The 25,210-nt window shown below is 30.1% G+C and overlaps 2 protein-coding genes across 6 annotated transcripts; one reads left to right on the top strand and one right to left on the bottom strand.

Moving 5' to 3' along the window:
• Positions 1-106: 106 nt before the first annotated feature.
• Positions 107-12,678, top strand: LOC130441932 (DNA topoisomerase 2). Of its 2 annotated transcripts, XM_056775815.1 has the most exons (22): positions 107-261; positions 909-1,185; positions 1,254-1,493; positions 1,585-1,868; positions 2,777-3,050; positions 3,214-3,480; positions 4,283-4,568; positions 4,682-4,929; positions 5,011-5,351; positions 5,482-5,860; positions 6,798-7,070; positions 7,232-7,427; positions 7,737-7,983; positions 8,708-8,840; positions 9,025-9,242; positions 9,516-9,530; positions 9,760-9,921; positions 10,018-10,162; positions 10,225-10,487; positions 10,625-11,006; positions 11,266-11,562; positions 12,024-12,678. In XM_056775815.1, exons 1-21 carry the CDS (start codon positions 247-249, stop codon positions 11,556-11,558), a joined length of 4,938 nt encoding a protein of 1,645 aa, XP_056631793.1. In that variant the 5' UTR covers positions 107-246; the 3' UTR covers positions 11,559-11,562; positions 12,024-12,678. The 2 variants fall into 2 exon arrangements, with proteins under 2 accessions (XP_056631793.1, XP_056631795.1); XM_056775817.1 differs by lacking the exon at positions 9,516-9,530.
• An 844-nt stretch (positions 12,679-13,522) lies between these two features.
• Positions 13,523-25,177, bottom strand: LOC130441933 (cap-specific mRNA (nucleoside-2'-O-)-methyltransferase 1). 4 transcript variants are annotated; one of them, XM_056775819.1, is made up of 13 exons: positions 24,771-24,895; positions 24,435-24,559; positions 24,199-24,354; positions 23,084-23,251; positions 21,455-21,616; positions 20,247-20,537; positions 19,071-19,254; positions 18,716-18,950; positions 16,938-17,128; positions 16,012-16,143; positions 15,519-15,741; positions 14,348-14,574; positions 13,523-13,707 (listed from the first exon to the last, which is right to left on the bottom strand). In XM_056775819.1, the coding sequence occupies exons 1-13, from the start codon at positions 24,838-24,840 to the stop codon at positions 13,586-13,588; spliced, it is 2,286 nt and encodes a 761-aa protein (XP_056631797.1). In that variant the 5' UTR covers positions 24,841-24,895; the 3' UTR covers positions 13,523-13,585. The 4 variants fall into 4 exon arrangements, with proteins under 4 accessions (XP_056631797.1, XP_056631796.1, XP_056631798.1 ...); XM_056775818.1 differs by having other exon boundaries at positions 20,247-20,549; XM_056775820.1 differs by lacking the exon at positions 24,771-24,895 and adding an exon at positions 25,000-25,177 and having other exon boundaries at positions 13,542-13,707; positions 20,247-20,549.
• Positions 25,178-25,210: the final 33 nt, after the last annotated feature.

The raw sequence follows: 25,210 nt of genomic DNA on the forward strand, positions 1-25,210 counted from the left end.
TTCAAATCTGATTGGTGGAGTTCAAGGGAGAATTTAAAATTAAACCTTTTTACTGGTTACACTTAAATTCTATCCGAAATATAACGAACTAATCCGAGCCTAAGACATTTTCGTTGTCTTAAAGACAAGAGGAGCAACGAGTTTTATATGTGTAGATGTTGAAACAGTTTTATACAACTATTATGTGGTTTCAATAAACATTTGTTCTTTTAATCAGATCTACATTATCGAAGCTCCGCTGAGAGGATGGCTGACATAAAGGTAGGTTTCTAATGTATTTATAAAATTAAACAGTACCGACGCCACACTTAAGGTTAAAAATGCTCATTTTCCGACGCGGGTTAGGAAACTGTTTTGGAAAAATAATTGAAAATGAAAATTTTTAACTTGTACTTCAATTGGTTTAAAACAAGTAATATATTAAGTTTACAAAAGTATAAAATTTTCCTTCCTCACAAGGTAAAGATATATCATTGTGTATTTATGTGAAATTTACCACTTTCTGATCACATTTAATGTGATTTCCTAACTTAATGACTCAACATGTGAGTAAATAAAACAACATGAGATACTAGATAATAAATGTAAATGTGAACAAAGCAAACAAATGTGAATTTAATAAAACTTAATTTGTTTAATATGACATCTACAAGTCTATTAATCAATTATCAATCCTTTTGAAAATATCTATATCCTATTTTATATTTTTGCGTTTGTATTTTCAGTAGATAGCCTAATTTTTGTAGTTGCTTTGATATTTTGCAACTTTTGCTCATATTTTTTATCTGTTTTTTATTATCGTAGGTAGCTAGTGAAATATTTATATTAAATGTATTTATAATAAATTGAAATATACATCTTCTCTTCCCAATTATTTGAACTTCCACTAAAAAAATATTTGTTTCCAGAGTATGTTCTCCAAAATGGCTGCTTCATCTAGCAGCAATGGAGATGCAGGTAACAAAACTGAAGATGAGGAAAATTCCCCTAGTGCTGCTCCACCTCAAAAATCAACCAAGAAAAAGGAGATTATTGAGCAAACTTATCAGAAAAAAACTCAATTGGAGCATATTCTTTTACGTCCTGATACTTACATTGGGTCTGTTGAAAAAAGTGTAGAAACCATGTGGATATATGACACTGAGAGAGAAAAGATGGTTCAAAAACAAATTGAGTTTGTACCAGGTATAATAACTACTTTTCAAGTTGATGAATCAGTAGCTTTAATCACACATATTGTGTGAATTTTGCAGGTCTGTATAAAATATTTGATGAAATATTAGTAAATGCTGCTGATAACAAACAACGTGACAAATCAATGGACTGTATTAAAATTGAAATAAAACCTGAAGAAAACATAATATCTGTATGGAACAATGGTAAAGGTATACCTGTAGTAATGCACAAAGAAGAAAAAATGTTTGTACCAACTATGATCTTTGGTCACCTTTTAACATCATCAAATTATAATGATAATGAAGAAAAAGTAACAGGTATATAATTTCGAACAATCTTATTTCATTCAACGTAGAAATGACTTTTTGAAATGAATGACAGTAACTGATGGGTGCTGTTAATTCTTAGGTGGTAGGAATGGTTATGGTGCTAAACTCTGCAACATCTTTAGTACTAAATTCACAGTTGAGACTTTCTCCAAAGAATATAAAAAACAGTTTAAGCAAACTTGGGGTAGTAACATGACAAAAGCATCTGAACCTAAAATAAAAGAAGCGTCAGGGGAAGATTATACTAAAATCACTTTTATGCCAGATTTATCTAAATTTAAAATGGAAAAACTGGACCAGGATATAGTTGCACTAATGTCTAGAAGAGCTTATGATGTAGCTGCATCAACTAGAGGCGTCAAAGTATGTTTATGGATAATTAATATGTTATTTTGATTTGATATACATTTTCCAGCAAAATTAATACATAATTTATTAGATTGCAATTTACATGTCTTAACTAGGAAAATAAATAATTTATGTTAAAACATGTAATTTTACAGTGCATGAGATGGAAGGAGCTAAGTGACATAATCTTAAATATATTTATTGAGATGATTTATGACCTAGCTCTGAGACTTAATTCAAATTTGAAAATGATTGTTTGTCCAAATAATAACTACCCAGTGTTTAGCACTTATTGTGTTAATGAGAGAAGACTTCTCACATGTACATGTGTTCAGGTGTTCAATTTTTAGAGCATTAGGAAAGTTTAAAGGAATGGGAATGAACACCTGTTCAGTGAGTATCAGTGATGGAAATTAGCAATTTTTTTGCAGCTTGAATCACTATGTTTCGCTAGAGATCGTTTGGACAGGGATGATCTAACCAATGATCTTATATAATGTTTTTGCCTATTGTATCTCGATATAAAGAAGAGCACCTTGTTGACATATTACAATTATAAGTAGTACCCTTCGCTTTTCAAGATTTACAATGGTATGACCAACTAATAGCCATGACCAATGTTCAATAGAACCTCTGAGATATAATTGATAGCCACTTCTGAGCTTTATAAAATCTGCTTCACAATTTACACGAACCATTTCTAAAACACAATAAATATGGACTACTTTTGACAAGTTGAAAAATGAGTTTCAAAGCATATCCAGATGCTAGAAATAATGAGCTAATTTTGCTGGGGGGTGTATTTTTGATCAGTTATAAACAAATATGAATTGTTAATAATTTAATTGAATTATAAAAGCTTCTACTTTTTAATACGAATTTTGCTAGTGGTTTTTTCAGTTTCTAATGTATTATCCTTGAAGGTTTTTTTAAACAACAAACGACTTCCTGTTAAAAACTTCAAAGATTACATAGACTTGTATATAAAAGGAAAAGATGATAGTGATGAGAAGCCAAAAGTTATTCATGAAATAGTAAACGAAAGATGGGAAGTTGCTCTTACTATTTCTGATAGAGGGTTTCAACAAGTGTCATTTGTTAATAGTATAGCCACTACAAAAGGGGGTAGACATGTTGATTATGTCACAGATATGATTGTTAAACAATTGATAGAGGTTTTGAAAAAGAAAAATAAAGGTAAAAATATTTATGTTTCTAAATCGTCTTGATTTTAGGTCTGTTTAAAATTAGTTTGTTTTATAATTTTTTAAAGATTTGATGTTTCGACTTACCTATTGCTATCTTTATAAAAATGGCATTGAATAAAATTATATTACATAGTATTATTTAATTATTTTAGGCGGTATTAATATCAGGCCCTTTCAAGTGAAAAACCATATGTGGCTATTCATGAATTGTTTAATTGTAAATCCTACTTTCGATTCACAAACAAAAGAAAACATGACATTGCAAATGAAGAGCTTTGGATCGAAATGCAATTTGTCTGAAAAGTTTATTAATCAAGTTACCAAAAGTGGTATAGTGGAAACTGTATTGTCGTGGGCTAAATTCAAAGCACAAAATGAATTGGCTAAGACTAGTGGCAGGAAACAAAGTCGATTAAAAGGTATAATATATTTGGTATTAGAACAATAAATCTTATCTTTATTTATTTAAATTATTGACAGAAATTGTGTTCATCTGTTCAAACATCGTTGCAGGATAAACTAGTTTTGACTAGTCCAAACTAATTTGTCCTAAGCCCAATAGGATAAACCAGTTTAACCTAGGTCAAACTAGTTGATCCTGATATAAACACACATTCTAGAATAAACTAGTTCAGCCTAGTCTAAATCAATTTAGCAGAGTCGAAAGTAATTGAAAAAACATGTCAGGACTTGTAAATTTTGCTTCTAGTTGTCAGCCGTGCGTAACATATTTAGCTAATAACTTCAGTTTAAAATTGAAAGTTTACTTATTAAACTACATTATAAAGTTTTCTTCTTTTTCAATTTGGAGGGAGAAGTTTTTGACAGAAATTTTACAAAGTGAAAGTAAAAAGTCTTCTCATTATCATGTGTTATCAATGAGGTTAGGTTAGGCAATGATACTCTGCAATTCTAAGTGCAACCAAAGCACACCATGTAAAAATAATTTTAAAAATTGAGGTGTGATTTTTGCTTTTATTAAAAAAACAAAAATATTGAAACAATATTTATAATATAAATACCTAAAATAATTATAAAAAATCACCGTTTAAAAAAAACAGACTGAAATAGATCACTATAAGCACATTAGTAAATGCATAGATATCCTAGATACACACTGTTAATGGCGATTTGGTCAACACATTTTCTAGTAAAAAAAAAGTAATTTTTAAGTATAAAATTTCTTGTTTTTTCATCAGTATTAATTTGTTTTAATTGTAGGCATAGCGAAGTTAGAAGATGCAAACGAAGCAGGTACTAAAAACGCATTGAAATGTACTCTAATATTGACTGAGGGAGACTCAGCTAAGAGTACTGTAATGTCTGGTTTAGCTGTGGTAGGTAGAGACTATTACGGTGTTTTTCCCCTAAGAGGTAAATTGCTAAATACTAGGGAAGCAACACACAAACAGATTTTGGAAAATCAAGAAATCAACAACATCATCAAAATAATGGGTCTACAGTACAAGAAAAAATATAACTCTCCAGATGATATGAAAACTTTGAGGTAAAAATAATATGAAAGAATTTTTTTGCAATTTCTCAGTTGTAACAAATGAAATTAAGAAGTAACATTTAAATGGTAGTATAATGTGTAGTTTTCTTATTTGTGTTTAATAGGTACGGAAAAATAATGATAATGACTGATCAGGATCAGGATGGTTCTCATATAAAAGGTTTACTTATTAATTTTATACATCACAATTGGCCAGAATTGCTCAAACAGAATTTTATCGAACAGTTCATTACACCTATCGTTAAAGCTCGTAAGAAGAATGAAGTATTGTCCTTCTATTCATTGCCGGAATTCGAAGAATGGAGATCTAACACGCCCAATAGTAATACATATTCTGTCAAATATTACAAAGGTATTTTTGTTCTTTGTATAAACATTGCTTGATTGGTTTACATATCCTGGATTATTAATTTACAAATTTGTTATTTTTAAGGTTTGGGTACTTCCGATGCGAAGGAAGGTCGAGAATATTTTACTAATATCGATAGACACAGGATAAGATTTAAGTATAGCGGCCAACAAGATGACGATCATATAGTTTTAGCATTTAGCAAGAAACAAATAGAAAACAGGAAGGAATGGTTGACGAATTTTATGGTAGAGAGTAGAAGGAGAAAAGAAATAGGACTTCCTGAAAAATATCTTTATGCTAAAGATACAAGATTTGTGACATTCACAGATTTTATCAATATGGAACTTGTACTGTTTTCTAATGGAGATAATATTAGGTCTATACCTTGTTTGGTAGATGGATTGAAACCTGGTCAAAGGAAGGTTAGTTATACACCTTTTTCATAAGTGAGATAACATTTAGTGTATTTTTAAGAGTTATTAACTAGTCTTGTGCTACTTTTAATCTACAAAGTCTCTGTCTCTAAAATAGTAACTTAAAAATTTCTTTTAGATTCTTTACGTCGCTATAAAACGTAATGACAAGAAGGAAGTGAAAGTAAGTCAGTTGGTGGGTTCTGTTATGGAAAAAGCAGCTTATCACCATGGTGATACTTCACTAGCGATGACCATAGTCAATATGGCTCAAAATTTTGTTGGCAGCAATAACATCAATTTATTGGAACCCAGAGGACAGTTTGGTACCAGGTTAGCAGGTGGTAAAGATTCAGCTAGTCCTAGGTATATTTTTACCAAATTGTCGCCTTTGACCAGATTAATTTTCCATCCTCATGATGATGCATTGTTGAAGCATGAGTATGATGACAATATGAAGATTGAACCACAATGGTATATTCCTATTTTGCCTATGGTACTTGTTAATGGAGCTGATGGTAAATATACTGCTATTTTCTAGTCAAATCGTTATTATTAGCACCTACTCGTTCTATTCTAGCTGAATTCTCCTTTCAGTTAAGAGAGTAAAATATAGGAGTGCTGTTACTCATTCACTCATATTCGACTTCTATAAATAATAAAATTATTCTTAGTGGCTGAGTAAGTAATATGTTAAAATCGGTGCTGCAAGGTTTTTTTTGCTGTTTTATATTTGCAGTAAACATCCTATGCTAATAATTATTCAACATATTTAGTTTTACTGATTTTTTTTGTCCATTTTGGACGTAGGTTTCCCTCAGCCATTTTCATTCTTCTCTGTTATTGCTAAAATCACCCATCCCTATCTGGTGCTCTAATTAGTGGGTTAGCTAATTTGGTGTATAAACCAAAACAAAAAATGCTAATTTTATCATGAAAATCGGTTCATGGGATCAATATAACATTCTGAATGACCTTTTCTAATGGTCTAATTTTTTTCGATATTTTGTGAAAAAAAATATCGTAGTGCGCAAGGTATAAATTTTAAATTTGAATTGATTATCTTTGAAAATGACTGTATACAAATTCGAATTTAAATTCCTTATGGAGTTGTCTTCATCTTTTAGATGCAACACATTGAGTATATTTATGTTGTCCGTAGATTTGTCCATGCTTGGGATACCCCAGAGCTTTATAAACTTAATATCTACTTTTTTTGGACAAAAATTTTAGCAATGTGTTCAATATGAAAAAGATAGAATCACCTGCAGATGTAACATTTAATTGTTTTGCTCTTAGATAGATTTGTGCTTTTTTCATTATTTTTTCAGTTTTCTATATTTGAATTCAATTTATTTCAATTTTTTTAGTAGTTATATGAAAAAAGATTCCTATATTCAATATTGGAATATGTGATAAGTATTCACAGGCCTTAATTCTTTTTTTACATTCAAGGAATTGGTACTGGATGGATGACGAAAATTCTTAACTATAATCCAAGAGATATTGTTGCAAATGTGAGACACATGCTAGATGGAGAAGAACCAAAAGAATTACTACCATGGTACAAAAATTTCACAGGTACTATAGAATATTGTGGAGATTCCAGGTATGTAATTAATGGAGAAATATCTATATTGGAAAGGGACCAAATCGAAATAACAGAGTTACCTGTAGGTACATGGACACAGAATTATAAAGAAAATGTGTTGGAGCCCATGTTGCATGGTAAGCATCAGAACTTTGTATTCAAATGTAGTTCAATGCGATTTTGTTTTTTGTTACTCTGGTAGAAGGTTACATTCCTAACTTTTGAAGTTTTCTTAGAATATTTATAAAACATTTGGAAAATTATTTGATAACACATACAATTTATTTATATTTTTAAGGTTCTGAAAAAATAAAGGCTGTCCTCTCAGATTATAAAGATTATACAACAGACACCACAATAAAATACGTCATTACCCTTCAAAATGGCCAAATGGAGATTATGGAAAAGGAAGGACTTCATAAAACATTTAAATTACAATCACTTCTTCATACTACGTCTATGTGCGCTTTTGACGAATATGGATGCCTCAAAAGGTAAGCTTGTATAGAAAAGATCTATCCTCCATGAAACCAGCACAATAATTAAAACTATGGAACTGGAAGGTGAGCTGTAGGGGGCACAATAAAACTTGATCTTGCAGTACAATATAACCTCTAATCCATATATAACAATATCTAATGAGAAAGAGTGGATTTTTCAGGAGATTTACTTAATTTTGGGGAATTGTAACTGTTTGGTATCGAGAAACCAAGATTTGTGATATGTCCATAATATTAACCTTGTACTTAGTACAATTTCCACCTCGTTTTTTCAATTTTTCTATAATCTTATTATTTATTTAGGTATGATTCTGTTATGACCATCCTTAAAGAATTTTACGTCCTTCGTCTCAAGTTTTATGAAATGAGAAAAGATTGGCTTACGGGGATGCTTGGGGCTGAAGCTGCAAAACTTTCTGCACAAGCTAGGTTCATTATGGAAAAATGTAATGGAGAATTGGTTGTTGAAAATAAGAAACGAAAAACCATTGTAGATGAATTGATCAAAAGAGGATACCCCGCTGATCCTGTGCAAGAATGGAAACAGAAGGTAAGAATTTTCTGCAAATTTTCTAATTAATTCGTTATATTAGGATATAGATAATTGTTAATTTTGGCAAATTTACAGAACGTAATCTTGGTTATTTGAGTAAATAATTGGAAGAATCTTAGTCCAACTTGAGAAAATCTTTGTTCAACTTTTTATTCAAATATCTTCAGAGGACATTAGATTTGTGAAAAGTAGCTCTACAACTTTCAATTGAATGGATAGACACATTTTTTTAACAATAAATGCTTCACCTATAGATATAAAATCTTTATTAGGCATTTAATCTATTAACATGAAATTTTGAGAACTTGCTTTATTAGATTTATATTGTTTGGGAAGTTGTGTTGGCTGTCCAGCCGCCATTCACCTATATGTAGAAAGATATTTTGTACAAGACTCAACATCTCATTGTTTGGTTCCAAAATACATAGACTTCTCCCAAAAGAGGCTATTTTAGGTTTTGTTCTCCTAAGTTGTTAGTACTAGACTAGACCTTTGAGGTTTCTAAGCCTTTTGCTGGAATTGGCAGGCCATTCCCAGAGTAGATATTCTACTGTCTCTATAGCTTGCTCTCAAAATCTGCATGTGTCATCCTCTTTCGAGCCTATTTTAGATTTTAAGGTAGTATTTGATGGACTGTGAACTTACTAATTCTGAAGATGAAAAATCAACTATGCAATTGATCATTTAGTGGTAATTATTTAAAATATATCATTTATTTAAGAATGTTGATGAAGAGGATGAAGAAAAACAAGAAGATACTTTAGAAAACGAAGAAGACGAAAACGAGGATCCTTCCAAAAAAAAGAAAACCCCAGCAAATCATCCAGATATTAAAAAATTCGATTATCTGTTAGGTAAGATGATGGAAATATTTTATATTTTGTTTTTTAGTCAAACAAGTAGATTTTCAATTAGACTATTATTAATCTTACCATTTGAATAAAAATACAAAGTATAAAGAACATGGAAGATTTTGGATTTGTATCCTGTATCAATCTCTTTGAATCTAGTGATGTTGACGAGAGCATTATGTGTTAGGTATGTCAATGTGGATGTTAACCGAAGAAAGAAAAAATGAGTTATTAAATCAAAAAGATAATAAATTAACAGAATTGAATATTTTGAAGAAGAAGTCTCCTTCTGATTTATGGAGAGAAGATCTAGACGCTTTTATTGAAAATTTAGATAAAATCGAGAAGAAAGAGAGAGATGAACATTTGAAGGAACTACATCAGATGCAAATGAAGAAAGAAGCGGTAAGTATTGAATAAATGAATATTTTATAAAGAAATGATACAGTGTATAACTGAACTAACCTCAGTAAAACAATAATTTATTTGATCCAGATTTTATCTTAGTGCAGTTGTTTTTCTTCCATTCAACATTTTACACAAATCCTATACTGTGTGAGCATATAAATTCACTTTTGACTCTTAATATTAGTAAAGCCTGATATATTGATATGAATATTTTCAATTGTGTATTAGCATTACTGAAATTTTATTTTGCTGTTACATCTTACCATGTAGGAAAAACCAACTAAGGTAAGTAATAATGTTATATTTTGGAATATTCCTTTCTTTTCAAATAACAAACAAGTAATCAAATTCAATTTCAATTAAGCAAATGCTTATAGGGGTGTCCATTGACTATTTGACTGATTGGGATTGAAATTGGATTGAGATGAGGGAATCGCGGTGGCAGTAAACTTAGATTAATCAGAAAACAAAATGTTGTGTAGGAAAAGATATAAGAGATATATTTGTTTTTTAGGGCAGAAAAAAAGTGAAACTATGTGAAACAATGCCTTCACCAATGGGAGAAAGAATTGCACCAACAATTAGTGAAGATTTAAAAAAGAAAATTCAAATGGCTGTAAAAACTAAAGCCAATAGATTGAATAAGGGCATTAAGAAAGAAAATATTGCTGAAGAGGTTTGTAAATTCATATTAAAACTTTCAATCAAGCAAGTAGACATCTAACCCATTGATATGTTGTTTTGCTATTAAAAGGTTGTTAAATTTTTTTAGGAAGAAGATGAATTCGATTCAATGGTGAAAAGCAAAAAAACTCTTAAAGATAAATTGGGTACTCCAGACGAAATTGACAAGAAAGTGAAGAAGAAGAAAGAAGGAGGGGATGGATTGAAACAATCTAAACTCAATTTTCCTAATAGTAAGTGGTGGACACTTTTTTTAAATTCGTCATTCATATAAATATTGATTTTTTTTTTTCAGTTAATGGCACACCCAAGAAGAAGGGGCGTAAAAAGAAAGTGGGATCAGAGGATGAAGATGAACTGGAGTTCTCAGGGTCTGGCTCAGATGTTGAATTTCTTTCATCGCCTAGTCCAACTGTAAAAGAAAGATTTATGAACAGACGAGCTGCTACAAAAGTTACTAAATACGCTATTTCTGATGATGAAGATGATAAATTATCGGATAAAGAGGAAGAGTTGTTTGATAATGACGCTGTCATACAACCTGACGATTATAAAGAGGTAAAGAATGTACATGGCCACACAAAACATTAGGAAGTACATATTTTTGAATGAAAGTTTGTCAACAATGTGTCATAACAAAGAATCTTAATTTTTGGACTTTTTATACTTTTAATATTTAAATTATTTCTTTTAAGACTCTAGTAAGTTCCGATGATGAAACGAAACCTACTCCAAGACACGAAACGTCGGAAGATATGTTTGATAATTTAGTAGGTAGAAAAAAAGAAAATGAAGAAGAACAATCAGAAACTAACAAACGAAAGAAATCTGATGAATCAGATTCGGATGTCACGACGAAAAAATCAAAGCCTAACTGGGACAATTCCAGCGAAGAAGATATTTTTGAACCAGTGAAAGAAAAACCCAAATCGAAGTCTAAAGCTGCAAAACCCAAGGAAGATAAACCTAAAAAACCTAGACAGAAAAAGAAGAAGTCTAGTGATGACGAGGATTCCGCTCCTGTCAAAAAGGTCAAAGCTAAGAAGAAGAAAGATTTTTCAGATGGAAGTGACAAAGGTATATGACTCTGATGGATGACTGTAATTGAGATAATTACAGCCCGCCATAAACTATTATTCCAGTATGCATTTTTGTATATTTGAAATATTTTGGTTGACCTGCTAATATCTTTTAAGAAATTGTGAATTTTTTTATTTCGGCTCGGCTCGGCTATTTGATGGGCGAATAGAGTCGACCGTTAAAGTCATGAAAATATTTTTATATTGTTAAAGATTAATCGATTAATTTGTTTTAAATGATGATTATCCTGTTTTAGATAATGATGATGATTTTGTTATTAACGATGATACGCCAATAAAGAAAACAAAATCAAAGAAAAAGAATTCGCCTTCCGATGACGACGATGATTTTAAATTGAGTGACGCAATTTCAAAAAAAGGTAGAGGTAGAAAAAAGATAGCAGCATCATCCGATGATGATTTTGGTCTTAGTAAAAGTGACAATGAAGATAATAAAGCTCAAACCACCGAAGTTATAAGGCCAGCAAGGGCAGGAAGGAATGTTGCAAAGTCTAAATATACATTTGATGATTCTGATGAATCTATTTAGGAAGGTATGTTATTGTTTTTATTTCAAAATTTTCAATACCCCCCAATTCAAATTTGTTGATTGTTATATGGTATTGGAAGGTTAAATTTGTAACCAACTTCCAATCTTCCAGTGTAAGTTTTAATATAAAGTTACTATGAATAAATGTTAAAATTGAAACGCCGTAAGCTATATTGTAATTCTAAAAAAAGTATGTATGGTTGTATTGTAATTCTAAAAAAAGTATGTGTTTGAAATCTGGCTATTGATAGATTACTTAGGCATTGTGTATAATGCCTAAAACAAGCCGTCATTATAAGAAACAATTTATATTTCACACATTTCCTAGGCATTCTATAAAATGTCAAATGAGAAACCAGAAAAATATAAAATACATCCCTTGATAAGGAATAAAAGCTGTAAGCTGTTTTTATTTAAATTAAACCAACCTTGGCCATAAAGTATAAAAAATTCCATTTGTTTCAGGTCTGCAATAGATAATGTACATAGTAGTAATTGTGAAAGTGTTTTTACCTGAATTTGGAGCCGCTCTCTCAGTGAGATAGCTTGGATTTCTCATTTACAGTTGAAATCATCTTTTAAGATGGGATTTATTTTTGTATTTAATTTCATAATTACTTAATTTTTATCTTGTATTTATTAACTAACTCTATTTTATGAATAATATAATTTTTGGGACAGACTGATTGATAGAGGATAGAATTTATTTGGCGAACAAAGAAAACGGAAAATTAGAAGAGTTATTTAAATTTTTTAATTGGTTCTTTTATTCTTTAACAAATAATTTTGTAGATTATATAAGTTTCTCTTCTAATAATAATCTAATACCAAAAGGAAAAATGTATTATCAAACGATAAGAATATTTTGGGGGAAATAAAAAATTGTGTTGAGAAGTATTTCGGAACAATTTCATTATTTGATTATAATAATTTATATATACATATGTATCAACAGAACTCTTTAAATAATCTAATATTTTTTTATATATAGTTTTTAGGATAATTTATAATATTTATATTGATAAATAAAGTGAATTTTTAATTTGCGCCTTCTACGCATTCTATCAGTATGTCTCTTATTTTATTTTATAAATAAAGAACAGAATTGTTTTTATAGTTTGTTTGCTCGTGTTTTTATAGTACCTTTAGTGTAATAATTTTGAAGTTTCCACATTATATATATCATAATCTGAAGGCCGAGCCCAAATATGCACTCAAATAATCATCTTATAGCGTGTTGGTGATATTAATTCTCAATACATTATCTTCTACCTCTACTGAAGATAATTTGGTTATCAAACTGCAAGTCAGACAACGAAATTGTGAGTTCTGGTGTAACTAAAATAATTATCACAAAACGTCATACAACAATACTGATTTCATGATCTAAAACATTAAACAATTCCGGTTTTGAATAAAAAAATTGTAGAGGATTGAAGACTACCTCACTGTAGACTAATTTTTTGATATATCAACAGCATTTTTTGTTGTTAGTCTAATACTGGAACTTTACAGTAAGAACTGTGAAACTTGAATATACTAAACCAACCAACAAAGTGAAATGTTTGAAGTATATAGTTAAACATGAATCTTGATCAACGATTTTTTTCAAGTTGATAAAAACTGCCAAAAAACCCCACAATATGTTAAAATCTCGGTATGGTGATGTATTAACTTTGGTGATTTTGTACAAGTAGTGTGAGCGAGATGTCGTTAGACCTCAAAAACGAATTGTGCAAAAGAGTCAACGACTTTCTTTAACATGAAACGCGTCTACACGTCAGATTTAGACATCTAGTTTTTCCAGACAATAAGAAATGTTTTAAAAGTGAAGTATTATGACAACATACCTGACAGATAAGAAGCTTTCCAGAAATGATTCTTATGAATACAACATTGGGGTACATGCATTTCTAGCTTAGAGGACCAACGCCTCGTATTTCCATTTTAAATAAAAAAATATCTTATTTAAATACATGCCCTCTTTATTTTTTAAATAAAGTATAAAATGTATAGTTGCATATATTTCAGGTTTTTCGTTTTATTTCACTGATAATGTCTTCTAAAAGTAAACCGTTTTCATTATTTTCATCATTATTTGTTATAAAAATAGCTACTCTTAATACAAATGCGCACTGGAAAAATTGACCTAAAAAATATGAAAATTAAATTTAAAAATAATTACTATAACATTGGTTAAGTATCTTAAAAGTAAATATAATGAAGAAATTTGAAGTAAAAACAATAATAAGAAAAATTCACGCTTTTTCCACGAATGGGGACGTTGTATACTTTCAGTATAACGTTGTAAACTGAAACAAGCTTATCATAGAACACCAATATACAGAAAAATATTGTCATTATTGTCCGATGTACATATACATTCGTGGTGTATTTATCTATTATTTCCCGTGTCTTTTGATTGAACTGGTAAATGGAATTTATTTTCAAAAATCAGAAAGATTTGTTTTCAAATTTTATTTTATATGCCAATGAACTGACAAGTTGACGTTTCTTATAACTTTAGTCATCAACAGAGATATAACTGTGAAAAATTAGATAGAAAACATACAATTGTGGTAATATATTTGAATAACTTGACTTAGATTGGAATTTCTGAAATATTTCCTTACTGAACACACCGTTTATCACCTCTAATTAGTGTGGTGGTTGTAAACTCTAACTTATTTTGAACATCACATTACAAGTGCAGTATTACATTTTGTGGATGTTTCTTCAATGATTTAATTACCTTTCGCTATGTTTCGTTTTAAAATGCCAAAACTTACTTGAGTTAACTTTTAATAATAGTAATGAATTTACAGAGAACGTTTCCGATAATGAATTATAACCCAATAAGGGTAAATTCGAATAAGTACCACCATCTTTACTTTGACAAATCAAACAATTCGAAGTGATATTGTTTAGATGATCCATAATTTTCATTCGAATTCTTATTGTTTGTGGTTGACTCTCCTTATTAACTGATTTGCAATAGTTTTCTAACAATTCCCGTCTAAAACACAAATAGAACACATTAGATGATACTTTTGAACTACACTTCACACAAGATTTACTTATTAAGTACTACCAATCTTCAAAAATTTGTTTCAAACAAAATAAGTTTTTGCTTTTTCTGGTTATATATACCCAGTTAGAGACTTTATAGGAAAAACAATGGATGAATCAGCCTTCTGATTCTGTAGATAGAAATGTGAGTAATATGAAAAGAAATGAAATTACCTAGAGAGCTAATATAGGTAGGGTACTAGACAGTGCTTTTCAGATAAAAGTATCCACCTTTAATAACTTTTGTAATACTGGTATTTAGAAAAAATCCAAAAACACGTCAATTTATGTTGGAAGGGGCAAGTATTATGGCTTATTTAAACTTACTGGAAAAGCCACCCCCTCACCCCTAGCAGCATCCCCTTTATTTTTTTAAATTACTTGTCATATTTTTTATGTAAAATTTATGTAAAGAACTCAAAAAGATAATGCTGAGACCTACAGATAACCGCTTTAGTGATATCGTGTGTGCAATATACTTCACATACAAAGCCTTAACAAGTTATGGTTTAAGTTGAAAAAAATGCCAAATAAGCTCACGAAATACTAGAATCTTTTATGGTGATGGGGTATGAGAGATTTAAAAATTAAAATGAGTCATTTGAAGGAATCGTCGGAGCATCCTTTAACCTCAAAAACGGGTGCAAAAGTAGTGAAATATGTTCCCTCAAATTTCACAAGATAATCGTAGATCGTTTGCAGATAAAAGTCATTCTGAAAGAAGCCTTTCAGAAATGCTTCTTGTGTTTTGTAAGTGTATTGCTAGCAAAGGGCAGTACTTTAAGGTAAATTAACTTTCACTTGGTCTTAATAAAATAATTTACCTTATAAATAAAACCAAATTTATGATTTTGTTCTTGTATAAGATGTTGAATTAAATCAAATAGTTACCTTTGAGAAAATGTGAGATCTGCCAAATTTCTTTCGCCTAAGCGTAAACCGTCGATAATATGTAGACTGTATCTGGTATTTTCAGAACGTTTATTTCCATTCACTCTTGTAACGCATTTTTCGTTTACAAATTCTGCATATACGACAGTTCCATTACATAATTGGATATTTTTTATTTTTATCCATTTTCCTTTTTGAAACCTATACACTTTTCCATTGGTACCTAAAATAAAATCAACAGGGCAGGTTGATAACTCAATATAGAATAAATTAAAAAATATAAAATTGGAAGTTTTTCTATTTTGGCTAGTTTGAACTAAATTTTTACCGTAAATTCCTTATTCTCATTGGTAGAATTTTAAAATTTTTATGCGATTACTGGGGATGTGCAAACCAATTAAAATGAGACACATTGTGACTGGATTGTTGGTTTCTAAGTTATAAAATGGAGTATTTATAGGTTATTATACTGGGAAAAATAAAAACTTTTTACCTGTATAAAAATTACAGTTATTTGTTTTCTGAGAGCTGTATAAAGGAAAGTAATACCATTCCTCTATATCTGAGATCAGTGTATTAAATGTTTTTATATTGTCCACTTTTCTTGGTTGTACTGAGATAATTTCTGAAACAGTAATTAATTTTTAATAAAATTACAGGTTGTCAGTTATAAAAACTCCTATCAAATTTTTGATTCAATCCCAAATTGTTTATCCATGATGTAATGGTGAAATATTAGTTTAAAAAATAAATTAGTCAAAGGTGGGAAGCAATATACTTATTTTTTTGTACATAATTATTGTATAAACGTTTATTTACTGAGTATTATTTAAAACCTTTTTTTCAGCTTCAATATAATAAACCTAAAACTAAACTTTTCTCTGGATGGCCTTGCTCCATCGCTGACAACAGTAAATTATTGAGTAGCAGAGCGGTATAAACTACCAAAATGAGGATCGCAGTAACGAGTCCAGAAATAGCAAAGAAAATCTACAAAATAGTTCAGATTCAGAAATCAAAAGATATTCGACATTACAAAAATTGCGGTGCATATCATATATCAAATAATTTGGACAAGGGAAGTGGTACGCAAGATGGAAGCGGTATAAGGACATAATGGTGAAGTTATTTCTTATTACACCATAATCATATCATACCAGAGACAAAAGAACAATCTACTGAAAGGAGTACTATTTTATCTGTGGCCAAGGTCATGGCGGTGGTTCAATGGAACGCACCTGAAATGATTTTCAGTGAAAACATCAAGTAAGGAGTATTTAGAGGTAGAAAAATTTGTTGAATTCTAAATAATACTTTTAAACAATCTAAAGAAGAAATTAGACAACAATCAACCACATAAAAACTGATATGTCAATAAATTACAAGAATTACCAATAATTAATTGAAGAAGTATGTTACCTATTTTTTCTATAGTTGAATTAATAAGTTCATGAGCGCTGATTGGAGATGGAGTTGTTTTTGGTTTATCAGGTATCTTCCAGAGCTCAAGACATTTTTTTCTTAATTCGTCCTGCCTGAATTCAATCAATGTTGGATTTCGACAAAACATAGCCAATTTTCTTAATGCTACAGTTTGTTTAAGAGCTAAACTAAACAAAACATATGGTAATTAATTTGATAGTACAGTAATGACCACTTGCACCGTAAGGTTAACATTAGTTTGAATTAAATTTTTGAATTGCACCAAATTTAAAAGTCTTTAAAGTATCATTAAATTTAACCCTCGAAATCGGGGGCTTAACTGATTTAATCTTCAGTTAAACAGTTTCTAACCTATAATTCAGGTCATTTTGTGTTTAAAAACAGAGCAGGAACAATAATCGCGATAGGTTTTATACAATATTATTGTCTCTGCTATCATAAGTAACGAGACATTCTTCTGATTTACAGTGTTTAAAGAATTTAAAAAATGGCAACCGTAAAAGCTGCAGAAGACATATATGAAGATGATCTCGATTTTCTGGAGATTGTAGATGGGATTTCCCAAGATAGTGTATAACACCATACCATTTTACAAATATAGATAATCTTTTTTATAATATTCAGACATTAAAAGCCAACATTTTGGAGCAAATCGAGTATAGTCTCATATCGGTATCACTTCTTCTAGTAGCCATAGATAAACTTTCTTTCGCTGCAATATCCCATGATCCTTGATAGAGTTCAAATTGTCGTTGGCATGGAAATAATGGAATTCTATCGATTTTCCATTATTTTTGAGGTCTATTGTTCCTTGATCCAAAGTCCCCTTATTCTTTATGATGAGATAATAGGACTGGGTTCAAATCCCTACTATGATGGCACCTACATTTTAAATCTGTTTTTGAATGACTATATTCTTTTCCGATACATACAAAAGAGCTGTATTCTCGGAAAAACTTACTGGTCGTTGATCCGTAGATAGATTTGGTATACAGAATAGGGACTCATTCCAAGGAAGTAACCAGGTAATTTCATTAAATTGTACAGAACTCCACTACAACATTTTTATGTTAAATTTGAATTCAAAACGTTATTCTCGCTTTATTCTATTAATTCTCATCGTTAAAACTCTCCTATATTATGATTTTCACTTTTTATCAAAGAACTATCTTGCCTTGTTCTTAATTGGATAACTCTATAGATATTATCCTGGATTTTTAATTTATTTGGCACTTTTTTGTTGATGTAACCATTTACAACGATAGGATAATGAAAAAATAAAAAAAATCATGAGGAATTGTTATATTAAATAATCACTGAAAAATGTATAAAGTAGTTCCAATTATTTCCTTTTAAAATTTATGAAATAGTCTACTTCTTTGTTACTTTACAGGTGCACCTTTATAAATTGGGTATTCTACAGTCACCATTTTGCAGCTACGACAGCTTATCGATAGGTGATACTAATATTTTTCTGGAGTGCATGAAAAATCTAAATTATCCATTTTTTTGATTAGTCTTTACTTTCTTATTCCAATAAATATTAGTTCACTCTTGGCAAGCACAAATAAAATTATTTTAGATATTATAATACACTATCATTAAGGTGCAAAAGTGGGCAAAAGAAACATAAAATATTAGTTTAAAGTTATTTTCCAACTTTTATTTTTCAGTTTCAATGAATCAAAAAAAATCTTGTTGCAACCAAAAAAAAAAGATTTTTTATAAATAGATAACAACATTAAAATACTTACTTTTCATTACATTTCACAATATACGAATAAAAACATTGGTCCTCTTTTAATAGATTTAATGGAACTATTTCCAATATATCTACATCCTTATTATCTTTTATTTGCCATAGCCTGTTAACTATTAGCCATAAAAATTTTTTCACTTTTTCGTAAAAAGAGTCCCGTTTCAAATTGGAACAAATAAAATACCTCTCCGAGTTTGCAGGCCTTGAAGAGTTTGGTTTGAAAATAGACACTAAAAGAAATAAGGATAACCGGTTAACACTAAACTTGGTTACGATGTGATATTAGATTTGGTGTAGCGGTAAACAATATGTAAAAGATATACCTATAACTTTATGATAGTTTTACTAACCTTTTTCAAAACATTTGTAAATTAGAAACAATAATCCTACACTAAATGGAGTGAAAACATCAAATAATTTTGTTACGAAATGCCCGTGTGATCTGACTATTTCCAGAGCCACTAGACATTGGCAAATGTAAATATGTTTGGATAGAATTTCTTGAAAATTTTCTTTACCTTCAACAGAGAATCCCTAGAAAAAAAAATTAAATTTCTTCACTAATTAGACATATTTTTTTCTTTTGGTACTTGTAATCAAGAAAAATATTGTGATTTGAACATAAAGTTCAGAAATCCATTGATTACTCTTTAAAATTCTAATTTAAGCTAGAGACTTGGCATTACATTTACAATATTGTTTCTATTTTAACATTTATTTAAATCCATGAACTTAATCAAGTGTTTTTGCTCAGTTTAGTTTGTAACTATTGTATAGTAGATTCAACACTAGATGGTTTGGGCGTGTTTACATACATTGTACTGTACCTCACGATATCTGACCTTAGGAACTTTTAGGTCCCTAAATATCAAGCATATATCAAGGGGCATTAACAACTTGTCTTAATGTTTTGGATTGAAATCTTTCCAATATATCGATATTGGAATTACATGCAGTACCAACAGCACTAAATTGGCTTGATAATCTCTTTGTAAAGTATGAATTTATTATTCACTAGATGGTTCCAGCATGCTTACATAAATTGCACTGTATCTCAAGAGCTCTTCCTCAACTGTAGGAACTTTTAGGTCCCTATGTATCACATCGTTTGGTATATACCAAGGGGAATTAACAACAATTTATTACTTAGACTTTATTTATTACCGATCCATCAAGATTAATATTAAGTAGTTTTCTTTTGATCCAATGTGGTTTTTGCACGTAAGCCTTCGATCTAAATGTATACCAAGGTATCTAACGTCATCTATATGGCAGGGAACATTTCCTTTCTCAGTGTGACGGTTATATGAATAGTTATTGAATTTTTTTGTATCCACAAGAACTTCTAAAATGGAAGTTTTCAAATGAGGAAAAATATTAGATTCTATAATGACAAGAAATAGGTAAAACATTTAACTTTTTATTCAAATTTATTGTATTTTTCGATTGATTCAGTTCAATAAATAATCAATTATGATCCTATTCCAAAAATGACTAACATAATATAAAATGTAAGTATTAAATACCCCGTCAGACATCATAAAATGAACACCTTGTTGGTCGCTTTCGTGTAAAACTTTTGCCTTAAAATCTAAAATATTTTCAGGAGAACACACGTTTCCATCTCCATCTTTACCATAAAGAGCTTGAAATGTTGCCCCACTTGCACAAGTCGATTCATTTAGCTTAAAATCATTTATGTCCTTTAAAGTTAATCCGAATCCTTTAAAATACCATTGTTTTCGCCAAAGTATATATTCGCTAAAGCCACCTGGTCCAGCACAAACGTCTGCGAAATAAATTGGATATTTCTGCTCCTGAAAATGTTCCTTAAAAAGGATATGTTAGTTATTGAAGAAAATGTAAAAGAGCCAAATAAATATGCTGATTTATATCATTATCAAATTGATCACATACTCACTGGGAGGAGGGAAGCTCAACTGATTTGATAACAGTACCAAATACATACCAGAATAAAAAACAGGCATGGCTGCAGTGGATTACAACAAGAAGAGAAATCGTGCGAGATACAGAGCACAAAAATGCTGCAGAAGAAAAGACAATGAATAAATGCTATACTGTAGGAGAGAAGAAAACTTTTCCGCTACATCAGAGCACCAAATACTCCCAGGAGTGCGTTATCGAGAATAGGAAAGGAGGAATGGGAAACATACTTTGAAGCCGCTTTTAAAGATACGAGCGAACAGCATGAAAGTAACCAAGAGGAAACTGATGAAGATGACAACACAAAGAGGTATCATCATACGAGGCAGCTGAGACATAGGAAGGCACCAGGACTAGATGACATTAGGCATAATTTAATAAAGAATGAAGAAGAAAATATAATAACAAAAATATACGACATTATCAAGGATATATGGGAAAAGAACAATGCTAACAGAATGGAAATGGGACTGATTACTTCATCCTGAACAAATTGACAGTTATAGACCACTAACATGTTTGTGGACTTTGAAAAGGATTTTGGTAGAGTCAACAGGAAACTAATACAGCAGCCAAAAACCCTTATACGGAAGGTAACAGAGTGGATGATATTATTTTGTTGTGAAGTTTGTTTATTTGTTGATTAATCTAGAAAATAGAGTCTAAAGCTGGTGTCTAGTGCCTTCTTGTTAACAAACAAATCCATTTTTGGTTAAAACTTCTTAAAAAGCTGTTATCAAAATATAAAAAACCAACATCTAGTTTATAAGAACAATGAATAAATACATACATTTTCGTCAATATCTGTAAACATGAAATCTGTCGCAGCGTCAATGTTTGCCATTTTCAAAGCTGCTCTATTCATAAAAAATACAGATCGGATGGTTTCGAAAGGATTCGATTTTGCTCTTGCTTGACATAATTCCTGATTATCCATTTCATCGAATATATTCTGAAAAGATCATAAAATCTTACTCAAATAAATAATATACTAAGTGAGAAGATAATGACTGGAGGACAAGCAGTTTTATACTAAGCAACAGTACCAAATTAGTTATGGTATAAGAGGATTTGAGGTATGCAATTAATTAATATTTGTAGAAAACAGTAAGGAATGAATAAGTAATTTTGTATCAAAAAATCAGAAAAACAACACTGGTCTCTCCATGATGAAATAAATACCTTAGAAAGGAATCTGATCTTCGAAACAATAACTTGGTCGCATGAAAACACTCAATTTTTATCATTTAATGAGGGGTTAAATTATACTGCAACCTTAAGATTTATACTGAACTATAACAAAGTTATTTTAGACCCCAGCTTTCAATTTCATAGTTCTACTGCAAGGCGGTGACCATTGAGGCTAAATCATTTTTGGATTCAACAAAGTTCTCAAAAAACTTTCAGGATTGATTTAGCCATAGTGCTTCTTTTTCAGTTTCCTCTTTATGAAACTTTCTTATAGGAGCATTTCCATACACTTCCTTTACTGACAAGTGTGTCGACCTCTTTAATTTCTTTTATTCCTGTATGACCAGAGCCCAGAATAAAGACTCTATCATTCTGGGTTCTATCACATTTCTAATAATGAGTTTCTCTTTAAAATGTAAGGATTTCTGACTGTAAATACCCGGAGAGGAGCCTGGCGATGAGTATTTGGTATTTATACCATTTATTTTTTTTATATAAATATTTTGAGTGATGTATTTCCGTTTAGAGTCTTCCTTATTACACCTTATAAAGTTCTTTTATATGCTTAGCTATTAACATAACCAATTAAGTTCAATATTCAATAGCTTAAGATATTCTGCTACTGGAAAAAGACTTCTGCTATGCACTAAACCACTTTTTTGATATTTAACCTTTTCCTACGACGCGCTCCTATAGTAGAGACAGTTAAGCTTTCCCTGAGTCCTATTCCTTACTTAAGTGAGTCTAGGCAAATTTCTGTGATGCCGATCACTCCTAAAGTCAGATACATAATTTTAACTGCTGCAACCAACTAAAATAGGTCCATGAACGCATTCTAATAGATTTTTTGACAAAGTCAACCCTTTAATAGTTTTAGAAACTTAGACCTTAGTAATAAAGTTCAAAATACTAATCAGTAATAAAGTTCGATTATACAATATCAAGACAAAATAGTGTTTTGATTAAAAATAACCCCCATCTCCTAATTATCTGATAAAACTACTGATGCCCCAGAACAAATCAAATTTACTACCTGGGATTCTCTTCTGCAACAAAATATTAAAATTATGTCACTCATGTGAGTTTCAATTAGAGGAGAAATCATAGACAGGCTTAGATAAATTTCTTTGATGGCATAGTACACAAATTGTTCTATATTGGGTTTATGTCAATCTGCAATATATAGGTTTTTAAGTAGCTCTTATGCCTAATTTCAAGTGTTTCTTACCTTTGCATCAATAACATTATGAAGTATTTCTTGATCACAAAACCTGCACTCACTTTTAACATCATTAATAGGTTGTCCCTCTTTAATCCATGTTATCATTTCTTCTTCTGTGCAATCTAGAATGTGATTATTTATTAGCCAATGTAGTTCTTCTTTAACTGCCACGTCCTAAAGACAAGTAATAGTGTAAATTTCTATGAAGGGGAGATATTATGTTATATTCATAGTTCTTAAATTTTCCAAATTGATTTAATTGTATATTCTCAGTAGATACAAATGCAAAGTATAGAATGTGAAAAATCATTTTTTTTCTTTTCAATTTATAACTAACATACACAAATCTACAAGAGCATATATTAGAAGTAGAAGAATGGCTCAAAAGGTGTAGAATAAATTTTAAAGAAAGAGAAATGTAACATAACTTTTACACTAATAAATAAAATAAAAATGTCCTTCAGTATACATTAACAACATACAAGTTCCACAATTATATTGAATTAAATATCTAGGAATGCACCTAGACATCAAATGAACTGGAGAGAACACATTCAAAATAAATGCAAATATATAGACCTTTACATAAGAAAATTATATTGGTAGCTAGGCAACAATATTGTTAGAAAATGAATGGTATGTTTCAAACCAGATGATACATGAAGACCTTCAAATTGCAGTATAAAAAACAATACAACAGAGAAGCCTTATGCATTACCAATGGCTAGAATCACAAGAGATGGCTGAAGACTAAAGAAAATGGCCAACAGACCTAACATGAGGTGTAGAGGAAATCTTCTCACTGGAAAAGTATCATCAGGACATATGCCAGGTTTTTTCATTGTAGCCTCCGGGTCAACAAAATAACGTATAGAATTGTAAATTCTAATTGTTATTGAATAAACATTAAAAAAAATACAACTACTATTTATTTAGAATTGATGAATGATGAGGCAAATTTGCAAATATTAATTCACTGTAAAGGGTAGTAACTTGTAAATTAAGGAAATAACTTCCACGCACTGATTTGTGAGGCGTTTTTTAGCACTTCTGAAAGTAGACTAGAATCACAATCGTTACTTTGCATTTCTATTGAAGATATACTAAAGGTACGTTCTAACCTCCAATGAAAAATTCCACTTCTCCATGACATCTTCTATATTCCGCAATTTCGAACCTAATCCCTTTTTACCTAATTGATAACGAACATCTAGATTTTTCGTAATCCCTTGTTCACTCTTTCCTAATCCAGATCCTTTCTTGTAGCCCATTTTTTGCTATCAATAAATAAAATAATCTAATCAATATGTTTTTTTTATACCAAAAGATTAATATTAATGAATAGTTTTATTATTACCATCATCCGTAAAGCTGTATCATTAATGTGGGGTTCATTGGTTTCAATCTGATGGGCCCCAGAAAGTAAATTGTTATTGTTTATGTTCAAATTTTGGCACTCCATACTTAAGTTTTCTTCACGATCTAAGTAAAAAGAATTGTTATTGTATGAATTGTTTCCAATAATGTATTAAACACTATCTATTATATTCTCATTAATCATTTCAAAACAATATTTGTGTAATTTACATAATTTAAAAAATTAGGTTATAGACATCATGGATGTCATTGTTAAAAGAAAGAATTTTCGATGAAAAGCAAAATACTGTAATTTTTGCTTTGTAAGAGTTTTTACCCTCAAATGAATCGATGTTGTCGTCATAAGCATATAAAACAAAAGATTCATTATTTATATAAATTGACATTTACTTTGCTTTTATTTAAAAAACTTTTTATTATGCAATTTTCACCATCCAAGTCAAAAGTTCAAAAAATCGATGAAGAATTACAAAGTTTACAGCTTGATAGACCCTCGGCCGGAAAAGTAAGTAATAAATACTAAATATCTATAAATAATCAATCACTTTTATATTTTTAAGTCTACGGCTCAAATTCAAAGACATTCACTTGATCCACAATATGATAATAAACCCATAGAAAGAACTCTATATATTCTCACGTGAGTTTTTTTTAATATTAAAACACAAAATATAACTAAACAAAACTGAATACTCTGATCACGACCAAATTTTAAATATTTAAATTAATATGGATGTGGCGCTTTTTCATTAAACC

This window comes from Diorhabda sublineata, chromosome 3 (assembly GCF_026230105.1).
Source record: "Diorhabda sublineata isolate icDioSubl1.1 chromosome 3, icDioSubl1.1, whole genome shotgun sequence".
Classification (NCBI taxonomy): Eukaryota; Metazoa; Arthropoda; class Insecta; order Coleoptera; family Chrysomelidae; genus Diorhabda; species Diorhabda sublineata.